This window comes from Nicotiana tomentosiformis, chromosome 11, assembly GCF_000390325.3.
Source record: "Nicotiana tomentosiformis chromosome 11, ASM39032v3, whole genome shotgun sequence".
NCBI lineage: Eukaryota > Viridiplantae > Streptophyta > Magnoliopsida > Solanales > Solanaceae > Nicotiana > Nicotiana tomentosiformis.
This window is the reverse complement of record NC_090822.1, coordinates 25,517,105-25,531,692: the sequence shown is the minus strand read 5'-3', so window position 1 is coordinate 25,531,692 and position 14,588 is coordinate 25,517,105. Positions and strand designations below refer to the sequence as shown.

General features: G+C 34.5%; 2 protein-coding genes across 2 annotated transcripts; both read left to right on the top strand.

Annotated features, from left to right (window-relative positions):
* The first annotated feature begins 4,369 nt into the window (after positions 1 to 4,369).
* Positions 4,370 to 9,452, top strand: LOC104104504 (receptor-like protein EIX1). The gene has a single exon (XM_070188513.1). The coding sequence runs from the start codon at positions 6,298 to 6,300 to the stop codon at positions 9,337 to 9,339; it is 3,042 nt and encodes a 1,013-aa protein (XP_070044614.1). The 5' UTR covers positions 4,370 to 6,297; the 3' UTR covers positions 9,340 to 9,452.
* A 1,185-nt stretch (positions 9,453 to 10,637) lies between these two features.
* Positions 10,638 to 14,242, top strand: LOC104104505 (receptor-like protein EIX2). The gene has a single exon (XM_009612611.4). It carries the CDS (start codon positions 10,731 to 10,733, stop codon positions 13,827 to 13,829), a length of 3,099 nt encoding a protein of 1,032 aa, XP_009610906.1. The 5' UTR covers positions 10,638 to 10,730; the 3' UTR covers positions 13,830 to 14,242.
* The last annotated feature ends 346 nt before the right edge of the window (positions 14,243 to 14,588 follow it).

Here is a 14,588-nt window from a genome sequence, read left to right as displayed (position 1 = left end):
AATAAGCCCATGACACACACAAGCAAGTAATTTCTTATTTGGAAGCATACCGAAATATTAGATTCAGGTGGCTTAGTTGAATCGCGAAAATATTGTCATTATTCTTCTATACTAGTATCTATGAACGCGTGTTGCACGTTAATAATGGCGCGTGATGGTTTAACCATTTAAATCATTTGAAAACCGAAAAATATTATTACATTAACATAATACGTGAATTCAAAATAAAAGAACATCATCAGAACTTACACAAATGATCAATTTAGTCATGTTAGTTAGATAATTAAGTATTATAGTTTAAAAGTATTTAATTTGATGGTATCTTACCAAACACTTCTTTGTAGATGATGTTTTTTTGTGTACACTTCCTTTTACTGCTTTGGTTGCTCTACCATAACCAAAACGCTTGTTGTCGATATTGATATTCATCTTGAAAGTGCAATATATAATTGTTCGTGCTAGAAAATATATTGTGATAAATATAGTCCAATATTTAGGATGTTTGACCTTTTGCTTTATTTTACTCCATCTGCAACAACTACCGGGATATATTGCCCCACAACAAGAAACCCTTCTATCTCAAAGGTAGAAGAAGATTCAAGTACCATGGATGCTTATGTTATGCATTCTGTAAGAGCATCTCATTATTGATATTGCTTTTCCATATATATTTTATTACTCATGGCTCGCTGGTACTATCTTTCTGGTTATGTTGTTGTTATTATTCTATTTTCGCGTGTCATCTTCTTGTGTCGAGGGTCTATCGGAAACAGTCTCTCTACCCTCATGGCATGGGTAAGGTATGCGTACACACTACCCTCTACATACCCCACTTGTGGGATTATACTGCGTTGTTGTTGTTGTTGTCCTTGTGCTTTATTTATTATAATTGAAAAACATAAACATACCGAAAATTATTTTCACACAAATTTAAAAGGATATTCTTTAGTTTCGGAAGACGAAAGTTAAATTCGAGGAAAAAATATACTTAGAAGCACATTGACCAGTATCATATTTTTTGCATGTATGACGTTATTGTCAAAACTTCTATATACCATCTATGTGCTATTACCTAGCATGATGGGCATAGTTTTCAATAGCATGACGGACATAGTTTTCTTCAAAATCAATCTATATGCAATGGAATATCATTTTTAACATAGTCTATTACATATATGGTGACACTAACATACATAAGAAAAAATAAACTTGACAACAAACCTGTGTGGTAGAAGGGCATTTAGTATTAGAGTATTTAAGTATTCTTCTGGGTAGTAATTGCTAGTATCATATTCTGCTGAGTCAAAACTAAAAAATAATTTATTTTTACCATGAAATTTCGCAATCAACCTTTTATATAGTCGATCAACATATTTATGGGGATTGATAACCAAGTGTTCCGGAAGAACCATTTTTTTTTATTAGACGCTCTTCTTCGTTTCTAACACGAAGCGAGAAGTTACTGAATAATGAATCTATTTTTACTTTATATATTCTTGTCAGTTGAATCTTTTTTCATTTGAGACCATAAGTATAATTTTGGCAAGCTAGTTTTTACAGTCTCTGCTTTCATCGATTTTGTAACAATTGATAGTACTTGTGAGAAATCACCTTCCAAACCATTAATTTTTCACCAAACGATTTATTTATATTACATATATCTCCAGAACTTCGGTAAATTATTTCGATCATTTGACATTTAGCCATAAGCGATTTATCCCATATTATCAATTTTGTTTTCCTTATAAATTTAGTATCATTGCTCTACTTTGATATATTTGTGATGGTTATTTCGGTTGTTTGAAGAGGTATATCAAATCTAAGGTGAGTGACCTAATAATAATATCATTGTTGGTACGCCATTTATTATTATTGCTAACAGTATCATGCCTTCTTGATTTGACATTTGCAAATAATACATGACATAGAAAAAATATTTCTATTTAGTTGGAGGCATCTACAAAGGATAATCCCGTTGTAAGAGTCGACTCATTATAATATAGTTTTGAAATCTTGTTCTTATTCATGATTTAACTTTGTTAGTGCTTCAACCTACACTTGTATGGCCGCTTGATTCTTAATACTATAATAACATTTTTACTTTGTGTTCTAATTTTTTCAATTTCTCACGCTCTTTTTATGGAATAAATTCATGTAACCTAAGATTTTTCTTAACTTAAAAAATAATTTTACTCGTATGATGAATTTAAAAAATAATTGGATTGGATTCTCTTGTTAATAATTAATTGAAAGATTTAATTATTTGGTCTTAACACAAAAAATATTTGATTGTATGTTGATTCAGATTCTTAATATTAGTTCATATCTTGTTTTGAAGATTTAATCTTAATTATAATTTTATCCACCATAAATTTTCTTTTCAAAGAGTAAAAAGATCGATATGATATTCCACTTTTATATCTTTATGTTTGTAGAATCATTAATAGTATTTGACTCTTACCAACCATTTTTCTTTCTCTTCCTCACACTTTTATATTTTTAAATATTTTCTTAGTTGTTGTTTAATAATTGGGTATATTTTTCAACATTACACGAAAAATTAATTAAAAAATATATTATTTGAGTAGGAAAACAATTCAAATATAATATAAAAATTTATTATGGGGATATGTTTTCTCAATTTTAACACTTTTTGTAGTCCATTTAATATTATTTTTATTTTCTCTTGGTATTGGATACTATGGAGTGATAATGTATTGCCAATATGGAGGATTCTTATGAAATTGATTTTATTAAACCTTACTACATATGTTTAATAAGAATTTAATAGACATAATTTATTAATTTTAAAATATTAAATATTAAAAAATTAACATAGAAGGTCTTGTAGTAAAAAAGAAAGCAGGTTATTTTAGTTATATTATTTCCCTACGAGTTCTTCTATTCAATATTTTAGGACTATTTTGGTCAATATTGTATTCGTGCTTTTATAATAATATAGGCTCTCTTTTTTCTAAATAAATTTGGACAATATAATACATTCTCAAATTAAATTAGTAATAGCACACTATAATATGTTTTCAAATTAAATTAATAATAAATATTTTTAAGAAGTATATCCTAAAAGTAATAGGATTGCATGACTAAAAATATGTTTCTATCCCAAAAGTAATTATACTAATAGGAAACCTAACGTGTTCCTAAAGGTATTTGGTTTACACGCTAGCATGTAGTAATGAGATTCCTAAAGGTAATCATTTAGGATTCCTAAATTGTAGTATTAAAACTAATGGGATTACAAATGTCTAGAATTTCAGTTATGTCCTTTTATTGCGAGTTATTATACTTAATATTATAAGGTTATTTTTGTAAACCGATATTTTATTCATGCTTTTATAATAATATAGATAGATAGATAAATAGATATAGATATAGATATAGGTAGATGCTTACTGGGGAGATTTCAACTTTCTTCAAGAAGTGTATTACACTGTCTCTATGCACGACAAGATTATTATTGTTGTACTAAAAATTTTATGGGTGATTTGGTCCAACAATTGATTAAATATATTGTATCATTGTAACGAGTTGAAGTTACTAATATATATATTTGTTTTAACCATCTCTCTCTATATAGAGGTAAGGTGGCACCTCTCATAAACCTACTTGTCCTTTTTTTTTTAAAAAGATTTTTTTGCCTTTTTGTCCTTATTTTTTATTATCTTATTTTTAAAAAATTAAAAAGTCTCTAAATACATTACTCAATTAAATAAGGAGAACATTTAAGAAAATGAAAGATAAAGAGACCTACATCACCAAGACCTTTCATTTTCCAAGAACTTTTCATTCTCTAAAACTTCTACCTTTTCATTTTCTCCTACCAAATAAATGAAGGAAAAAAGTGATAGTGAAACTATATAGTGGAATACTTCTCTTAAACAACCCGCATTTCCCCTAAAATTAATTGCATTAATTCCTCTCATTATTATTTTAGGTACACACGAGGACTTATGAGTTACATAATGCTAATTCTTTTTTATCGATTACACAAAAAGTATAGTGTCTAAATTCATTACTCATTTAAAGATAAAGAAGATGAAAACCTGTCTTTTTTTTTTTTTTTATAACGGTGGTGTCCGAACTAGCTTGCGTGCAGCTCGACTAATTGCACAGTATACCTGTCACCTTATGCAAGCAACAAATATGAGTTAACTCTATGCACAATGCTTGGATCTATACACAAGGCTTGGATAGAAGAAAAAAAAATATGTATTTGACTCTGCTGTAATTTGAGCCTCACAACCAGCCAACCTGTCATTTTTCAAAAACCTTTCATTTTCTATAACTTCCTATCTTACCTTTTCATTTTCTGTTCTTTGCAAAGTATATTAGGCTGGTTAGCTCAGGAAAAGGATAGTCTAGTGTTTTCAGCATCCCTGTTTATCTCCTTCAGCTGTTGTTCAGCCCTAGTACTAGAACATTGTTGCTAGGGCTGAACAATTGTGAAGGAGATAAAACTGATGGAGGAACTCAAGTTGGTGTTTAATGTTTTAGAAGCTTCTCAGAAATGATATATATATATATATATATGCCAGATTTCTCCTTCTTGTTTGTTTTCTTTAACTTTTTATTTTTTCTACTTTTGGGTTTACTAGGGATTGGTGGGAAGATGGGGGAAGTTGGAAGATGCTGTTATGTTACTGTCATTGTTCTTTATTTCCAATTTATCTTTGTCCAATTAATGGATAGGTGTTCATTATTTGTTTCTTTGGTTCAAATCTTTTTTTCATGGAGTAAATGATTCTATTGAGAGAAGGGGGCCTTGAAGCAATGTTAACGTTGTAACCATGTGACTTGTAGGTCACGGGTTCGAACCGTGAAAGCAAGCTTGTATTAGGTTAGGTTTGTCTACATCACATCCCTTGAGGGTGCGGCCCTTTCCCAGAAACTGCATGAACACGGGCGGGCTGCCCTTTAAATGATTCCGTAGAGCAGAGAGAAATTTAGATCCTTCTCGAGTACTTTAAACGAGGTTTCGCATTACTCCGTTATGACTTTGTCAGTTAGCATCAAATGTAACAGCAGAATTGGTAAATGTTATATGTCTTTATCTTCACAATAAGTTTTCTTGTTCAGCCAATGCTGGTTTTGCTCCAAGATTGACAAGTAACTCAGTCCCTCATTACTTGAGTATCAGCACTTCAATTGAAGTACTTGGAACTTAGTGTGAATGATTTTGGTAGAAGTCAAATTCCAACATTTCATTGGCAGCCTTAAGAGACTAGAGCACCTGAAATTCTCATCTTAGGGATGTAAATGGGACAGGCCGAGGCAGGGAAAGGAAAGCCTTAACCAGCTAAAAGTTTTACCTGCCTGGCCCTCCCGTTGAGCATCTTTCATGTTTTTACCCTACCTCGTCCTACCCTTCCATATAAAGAATGACAAATCTAGGTAAAATACTTAGCAAAATAAGTTTTATGAATCTTTGTTCATGTTAAAATTAGATGATAATATTGTATGTTTACATGGATATTTGTTGTCAGTGGCGCATGCAAGATTTTTCATAAGCGGTGTCAGCATTTGAAGAAATGAACAGAGGAATAAATAACTATAATGACAAGCAGTGTCACGACACTGCTTGGGAAAGGGTGTGTCCGCCCCTGTTTGTCGTTGTTAGCTTCTATACTTTCCTATTGAGAAAGTACAGTCATTAGCCTTATTAGTGTTTTAATACTGTAATCACACTTGCATTTTATCAACTATTTTCTGAATTGGTGTGATAAGTTTTATTCGGATTACAGAAAATTATGAAATGAAGAGGTCCAGTGAAAATTAAATCTTTTATCTTTAAGAGTTTTATAACTAGTGGACTCTCTTCCTGCTTTTAGATGGGCAAACAAAAGAAAAAAAAAAGATCAATAATTAAAGAAAAAAGGAAGGTATCTATATCTCTGTATACAATTTCAACATCTTTGACCTTGGAGTTTACTCTACAGCCACAAGGGTACTCTTCTATCTATCTGTATTTTTGACTTTAGGAAAAAATCTAAGGAAGACTTGGAAATTTCTTGAAATCCAAAAATAATACTCCACTATAGCATGATTGGTTACTTACTTTTATTTTCCAGCTCCTAAAGCATGTTTCTTAGACAGTTGATTTCTTTTTATTCTACTTGACTCTACAGCTAGTCCTCAAGTCTTGAATACATTTATTGAAAATTGCTTAATAAATACATTTTACAATTGAGGGTAGAGTTGACTTTGTTTCAAAATGTATATATAAAGGAGTGGACACTCCTTTTTCCTCACATTCAAGTCCTCATTTGCTACTTGCATATGCTCTTTCACAAACAAGCAAAAAAAAAAATGGATACCAAAGAACACTACAAACCAATTTATTTGCTTCTGATTTGTCTATCAACTATCCTGCATCAAACCTTAGCTTTTGGATCAACACCAAGTGCAAGAGTTTTGTGCATAAAGAAGGAGAGGGAAGCTCTTCTCGAGTTCAAACGAGGTCTCATAGACGAAAATAATCTGCTTTCTTCATGGGAAAATGGCGAAGATAATGAGGAATGTTGTTCTTGGAGGGGTGTGAAATGCAGTAACACAACTGGCCATATACTCGTCCTCAATCTTCGTGGGAGTATTGAATCCAATCCTGATGGTACTAAGGATCTCACATTGAGAGGTAACATCAGTTCTTCATTGGTTAAGTTGCAGTATTTGAAGTACTTGGACCTTAGTTTCAATGATTTTGGTGGCCAAATACCAAGATTTATTGGATACTTCAAAAGACTAGAGTACTTAAATCTCTCATATAGTTACAATCCTTTCACTGGTCTAATTCCCACTCAGCTCCAAAATCTTACCTACTTAAGGGCTCTTGATCTTGGTGGCAATTCTTTAACATGCAAGAACCTTGAGTGGCTTCCTCATCTAATGTATTTGGAGTACTTAGATTTGAGTGCATCCTATGTGCAAGCTACAAATTGGTTACAGGAGATAATCAGGCTCCCTAATTTGAGGGAATTGCATTTATCTTCCTGTCAACTCCCCATAATCATTCCTTCATCATTTGTATCAGCAAATATTTCCTCCTCTGGTCTTTCCGTTCTTGACATCTCCTATAATGGATATTCATCTCCTGCAATAAATAGTTGGTTATATAACTTCACTAGTCTTACTAGCCTAGATCTTTCGGGCAATGATTTAGGTCAAATTGCTAGTGCCTTTGGGTACTTGAAATCTTTGGAACATCTTAGGCTATATGGAAGTGGTATTCAAGGTGGGATACCAAAGTCTGTTGAGAATTTAAGTCATTTATGCTCTCTTGATGCACGATCCAATAACTTAAGTCAACCATTTTCTGAGTTGCTTAATATCTTATCAGGGAGTAATAGATCACTTGAATTTTTGTTTTTTGAGGACAATGCACTAACTGGTTCATTGATTAATCTTACTAGATTTTCATCCTTGAGGGAATTGAGGCTACAAAACAATTTACTGAATGGCATTTTCCACGAAAGCTTTAGACAAATTTCCAGTCTTGAATATCTTGATTTGTCTAATAACCAAATGACAGGGCCATTACCAGACTTGGCATTATTTCCATCTCTGAAAGAGTTGCGTCTGGGGGGTAATCATTTTAATGGGAAGATGCCACAAGGTTTAGGGCAACTTCACAAGCTCAAAATCTTGGATGTCTCTTTCAATAGACTGCAAGGCTTACCGGAAAGTTTAGGGAAGCTTTTCAACCTTGAAAGTTTTGATGCTCCTTATAATTTGTTAGAAGGTACAATCTCTGAATCCCATCTTTCCAACCTTTGCAACCTGAAAAGTTTAAATTTGACTTTCAACCCCTTGACTTGGAATGTTAGCCTTGATTGGGTTCCATGTTTTCAACTACAAGTTATCGGCCTTTCATCTTGTAATCTTGGGCCTCTTTTTCCAAAATGGCTTGAAACTCAAAATAGCTACTCAATTCTGGATATCTCTCTTAATAGTATCTCGGACACCACGCCTAGTTGGTTTTCAAAGTTGCCTCCCATGTTATCATATTTGAATCTCTCTTACAACCAAATCAGTGGAAAGATACAAGACTTGTCAGCCAATAATCTTGGTTCCTTTGTCTTAGATTTCAGTTATAACAATTTTTCAGGGCCCTTACCAATATTTCCTAAATTTGCTTATGATTTGCATATTAACAACAATCAGTTTTCTGGATCACTTAACTCCATATGTAAACTTCGTTCAGCCACAATCCTTGACTTGTCAGAAAATCTCTTGTCCGGAGAGATTCCTGATTGTTGGAGCCTCATGTCTGTTCCAATGATCCTTAATGTAGCCAATAACCGTATATCTGGAAGCATTCCATACTCTTTGTGTTCTTCAACGGCCTTGAGCTCTCTATATGTGCGTAAGAATAATTTAAGTGGAGAGTTCCCTGCCTCTTTGAAGAATTGCCAAGGTTTGAAAGTCTTGGATTTGGGAAGAAATACATTGAGCGGAAAAATCCCAGAATGGATAGGGACTAAGTTACCTTATTTGGGCATTCTGAGCCTTCGATTCAACAAATTCTCTGGGAGCATTCCTCCAAGTATATGTCAGCTTCAATCTATTCAAATACTGGACCTTTCTGGCAACCATTTATCTGGAACAATTCCACAATGTTTCAGCAATTTCACCTCACTGCAACTTTTGCAAGATGGTTCAAGTGTGAGCTATGACTTTGATCCTTATGTTCCTCGAGTTGGTGTATTGTACCATGGCAATGCATTAGTCCAGTGGAAAAACAAAGAGTCAGAGTACCAGAGTACCTTGTGGCTACTAAAAACCATCGATATTTCTAGCAATGAACTAGTTGGTGAGATCCCTAAAGATTTTAGCCGAATGAATGCATTGCTATCGTTGAACCTATCAAGAAACAATTTGACAGGAAATATCATTGAAGGAATTGGTACAATGAAGATGTTAGAGGTACTTGACTTGTCAAGAAACCAGCTTTCAGGGAAAATCCCTATAGGCCTTGCTAATTTGACGTTTCTTAGTGTGTTGGACTTGTCAAATAACAACTTGTCAGGGAGAATACCGTTGAGCACTCAATTGCAAGGTTTTGATTCCTCAACTTATGGTGGGAATATTCAGCTATGTGGCCGTCCTCTTCCAGAGTGTCCTACATTTGCCCCTCCTAATCCTCAAGTTGGTTATGACAGCAATGCTAGTACTTCTCAAGAAAATGACGATGAGTTATTATCTAAAGAGTTTTATATATCGATGGCGTTGGGTTTTATTATTGCATTTTGGGGAGTTTTAGGCTCTTTGTTCTTCAACAATTCTTGGAGGACAGCATATTTCAAGTGGTTAAATGTACATTAGAAGTTGCTCCATCTTTAGCTAAGGGCCTGATGACTGAGTTTGTATTCTACTCATAGTCAAGAGACAACCTTTCATCTTTTTTCTTGAAAGTTGCTTTGCTTTTAATGTTATTGCTATATTTGAATATTCTATGGATGGCTTGCAATTAAGAGCAGCTTCTTTCTAGTAAAACCACTCTATGATATATAGATCCCAAAGGCATATTTTCTAAGCTAGCTTAAGCTTTCAAGCATAAGTAAATAATTGGAGTCATCTCCAGTAACAAGAAGAATTTACCACTGCAGCAAACACATGAAAAACCAAGAACTTAGTACTTCCTCCAAAGCAGCAAGAATAAAGTTAATAGAATTTAGGAATGAGAGAATGAGACAGTTGAATGCACACATTTTGTGTTAAAAAATTCTAGTAATACTACTAGATTACTCGTCTTAATGTATAAGCTATGTTGCTCCGACATGGCAGTTTAGGTGCCGCACCCGTGTCGACACAATACTAGTATTGGTGTGAGTATAGGATCTGTACCGGATCTTGTCAAACGTTTTTGGGTACTTTGACCACCACGGACAAAAATATTCGAGACGATATACAATTTGATTCGAAGAAAATAACATACCTTATCTTGGAAATTGATCTTTTACTTATTTACAACTTGAGAATAAAAAACAAATTCACACTTTACAAGCTATTAGTAGGTGTTCCACAAAATTTCTCATAATTTAGAGATATTTTTATATTTTAATTTTTTGAATTATTTGAGCCGGATCTCTGCGCACCTGTATCCGTACTAGAATCCATATCCCCGTATTTTAGAATTTACATCTCCATATCCGTATCGGACGCCCGCATCCGTGCCCGAACAACTTAGTGTGTAAGTGTAAGTTTCAAAAGGTGAAAATTTTGATAACCTTTCAACTTTTCAGAGAACCAAAGTTGAGCCGTTCTGCCATTTTGCTTTACTTAGTATTTTGGTAAAAAAGTCAAATACTCCGTCTTCTTTGACTCCATGAACTTGTTTGTGCTACTAGTCAAAGTGCAAGAAAATTGGATGTAAAGAATAATTTTTGTTAAATCTTTTTCTTCCCAAAGTGGGGTCACTTGTCTTTGATGTCAAACTTAAGTTGGTTGTATTATTAAAATCTGTAAAATTTATTGCTAGCACGTCTTTATCTTATATCTTTAAGTTGGGTCTGAAAAGAACCTAAAATCTTGGATAGTCAAGCATTGTGTTTCCTAATTAGTCAAATACAAGTGTAGACAAATGACTTTGAAAGTTGTCATTGACTAGGAAAATAGATGCATACAAGAACCATTAATGTTAGTTGAATAGGCTAAGACTTTCAGAAATATAAAGAACTTTGTTGTTTCATGCTCATAGCTTCAAGTAAAAAACAATGGATATAAGGAAATATCCAAGATTAGATCATTTCCTTGTTACTTGGTCTTTACTGCTCTTACAGACAGCTTTTGGATTAACTTCAAGAGAAGTTAACAAAACCATGTGTATAGAAAAGGAGAGAGATGCTCTTCTTGAGTTCAAAAGAGGCCTTGTTGATGATTTTGATCGATTATCAACATGGGGTGATGAAGAAGATAAAAAAGAATGCTGCAAATGGAAGGGTATTGAATGTGACAAAAGAAGTGGTCATGTAACTGTTCTTGATCTTCACAGTGAGGTTTCATGTCCAGGCCATGCTTGTTTTGCTCCAATATTGACAGGTAAACTTAGTCCTTCTCTACTTGAGTTGCAGCATCTGAATTACTTGGACCTCAGTGTAAATGGATTTGACAGAAGTGAAATACCAAGATTTATATCCTCTCTTAAGAGACTAGAGTATCTGAACCTCTCATCTTCAGATTTTTCTGGTGTAGTTCCTACACAGTTAAAGAATCTAACTTCTTTGAGGATTCTTGATCTTGGGAACAATAATCAGCTAATAGTAAAGGACCTTGGGTGGCTTTCTCATCTCTCCTCCCTAGAGTTCTTGCGTCTAGGTGGTAACGACTTCCAAGCAAGCAATTGGTTTCAAGAGATAACAAAGGTACCTTCACTGAAAGAACTCGACTTGAGTGTTTGTGGTCTATCTAAATTCGTTCCATCTCCAGCTGATTTAGCCAATTCTTCTTTGATCTCTCTTTCTGTTCTTCATTTATGTTGTAATGAGTTTTCTTCTTCAGCTGAATATAGCTGGTTATTCAATTTTAGCACAAGCTTAGCTAGCATAGACCTCTCCAATAATCAGCTGGACAGTCCAATTGATGATCGCTTTGGGAGCTTGATGTATCTTGAGCATCTCAATCTTGCTGATCAATTTAATCTTAAAGGTGTTGGGGTTCCCAGTTCTTTTGGGAATTTGACACGTTTACGTTATCTGGACATGTCTAACACTCGGACATACCAATGGCTTCCTGAGTTGTTTCTTAGGTTATCAGGCAGTAGGAAAACACTTGAGGTTTTGGGGTTGAACGACAACTCAATGTTTGGTTCATTGGTTAATGTCACAAGATTTTCAGCCTTAAAGAGATTATACCTGCAGAACAATGTGCTGAATGGTTTTTTCATGGAAAGATTTGGACAAGTTTCGAGTCTTGAGTATCTAGACTTGTCTGATAACCAAATGAGAGGGCCATTACCAGATTTAGCATTGTTTCCATCATTGAGAGAGTTGCATCTTGGATCTAATCAATTTCAAGGGAGGATACCACAAGGTATTGGAAAACTATCACAGCTTAGAATTTTGGACGTCTCGTCCAATAGACTGGAAGGATTACCAGAAAGTATGGGACAACTATCAAACTTGGAAAGTTTTGATGCCTCTTACAATGTCCTGAAGGGTACAATCACTGAGTCTCACCTTTCAAACCTCTCCAGTTTAGTGGATTTGGACTTATCGTTCAACTCGTTGGCTTTGAAGACGAGCTTCGATTGGCTTCCTCCTTTTCAGCTTCAAGTTATAAACCTTCCATCTTGCAATTTGGGACCTTCTTTCCCCAAGTGGCTTCAAAGTCAAAACAACTATACTGTTCTTGATATCTCTCTTGCAAATCTATCAGATGCGCTACCAAGTTGGTTCTCTGATCTTCCTCTCAATTTAAAGATTCTGAATCTCTCTAACAACCATATCAGTGGCAGAGTTTCTGAGTTGATAGTGAATAAACAAGACTACATGGTTATAGATTTAAGTTCTAACAACTTTTCAGGACCTTTGCCACAAGTTCCTACCAATGTGCGAATATTTTACCTACATAAAAATAAGTTTTCCGGATCCACTTCTTCCATTTGTAAAAGTACAACAGGAGCTGCCACTTCCCTTGACTTATCACACAACCAATTTTCAGGAGAACTTCCTGATTGTTGGATGAATATGAGTAATCTAGTTGTTCTTAATCTAGCCTATAATAATTTCTCTGGAAAACTTCCACAGTCATTAAGTTCCTTGGAAAGTTTGAAGGCATTATACATACGCCAGAACAGTTTTAGCGGGATGTTGCCTTCTTTCTCACAATGTCAATTATTGCAAATCTTGGATCTTGGAGGGAATAAGTTGACAGGAAGAATCCCAGCATGGATAGGTACTGATCTACTCAACTTGCGCATTCTAAGCCTACGGTTCAACAAATTCTATGGCGGCATACCATCAATTATCTGTCAGCTTCAATTTCTTCAGATACTGGACCTTTCAGCAAATGGATTATCTGGGAAAATTCCACAATGCTTCAACAATTTTACTTTATTGCATCAAGAAAATGGTTCTGGTGAGTCAATGAATTTTTCAGTCCAGTATGACTATATTCCTCGTTCATACTTGTACATAGGAAATTTATTGGTTCAATGGAAAAACCAGGAGGCTGAGTACAAGAATCCTTTATTATATCTGAAGACTATTGATCTTTCAAGTAATAAATTGGTCGGAGGTATTCCTAAAGAGATAGCTGAAATGAGAGGATTGAAATCTTTGAACCTTTCAAGAAATGATCTGAATGGAAGTATCACTGAAGGAATAGGCCAAATGAAGATGTTGGAGTCACTTGACATTTCAAGAAACCAGCTTTCTGGTATGATCCCTAAGGGCCTTGCTAATTTGACTTTTCTTAGTGTGTTGGACTTGTCAAACAACCACTTATCAGGAAGAATTCCATCAAGCACTCAACTGCAAAGTTTTGAGAGTTCATCATATAGTGGTAATGCTCAACTCTGCGGCCCTCCTCTCCAAGAATGTCCCGGATATGCACCTCCTAGTCCACGTATCGATCATAGCAGTAACATGAATCCCCAAGAACATGATGATGATGGCGAGGATTTTCCATCTCTAGAGTTTTATATATCCATGGTGTTGGGTTTCTTTGTTGCATTTTGGGGAATCTTGGGCTCTTTAATTGTCAACCGTTCTTGGAGGAATGCCTACTTCACATTCTTAATGGACACGAAGAGTTGGCTCGATATGACATCAAGAGTCTGTTGTTCAAGACTGAAGGGAAAGCTAAGGGCCTGATAACTGTAAAGTTTCTATGTACTTGTTACTTTCAAGAGGTAACTTGATTTCCTCCATTAAGAGTTCTTATTCTCTTGTTGTGGTGCCTATGTGTAAATCTCTATACAAGCAATAAGCGAACAATACAGAAGTTCCATTTCTGAAGAAAGAATGCTGAAGTATTAGAAATTGAGTAGTGCTGAACTGTAGAAGTGGTAGACATATGAGGAACATGTTTAGAATAGCATAGATAGCATTTTCACTTTCACTCTAATCATAGGCATTTTGGCAAAATTGTGACCAACTACACTACCATATTCCACCAATCATATTGGTTTGACGAGCTTCCCATTCACGACAAACTGCAATCATCACAAGACAAATGTAAAGAAGATTATTTTATCAATAAAACATGCTAGTAGTGTATTTCTTGATTCTTGTCTCTAATTTGTATATACAGCCTTTTTCTACGATGAATGAGTTGTACATGTCTTCTCAGTGTTTTGTTGTTGCTGCTCCATTTACTAGAATCCTTATTTGTTTTGGTTAATTGATAAAGTTATTGTTGTTTGAATTGATATTAGGATGTTGGTTGTTGATTTGAGACAGGGAAATTTTTGGAATAGTCCAAAAACAGGGGAAATTCTGTCCGATTTTCTGTAAAATACCGATGAGACTTACTTGGGGGCACTTGCTCCTAAGTGCCGGTCATGATCCTAAATTGGGTCGTGACAATTAACTTGTTAAAAATCTCCTTAACAATATGCTCTGTGCAACCCG

Excerpts from the sequence above, each read along its gene's own strand:
- LOC104104504 (XM_070188513.1), top strand. The coding sequence starts at position 6,298 with ATGCTCTTTCACAAACAAGCAAAAAAAAAAATGGATACCAAAGAACAC.
- LOC104104505 (XM_009612611.4), top strand. The coding sequence starts at position 10,731 with ATGGATATAAGGAAATATCCAAGATTAGATCATTTCCTTGTTACTTGG.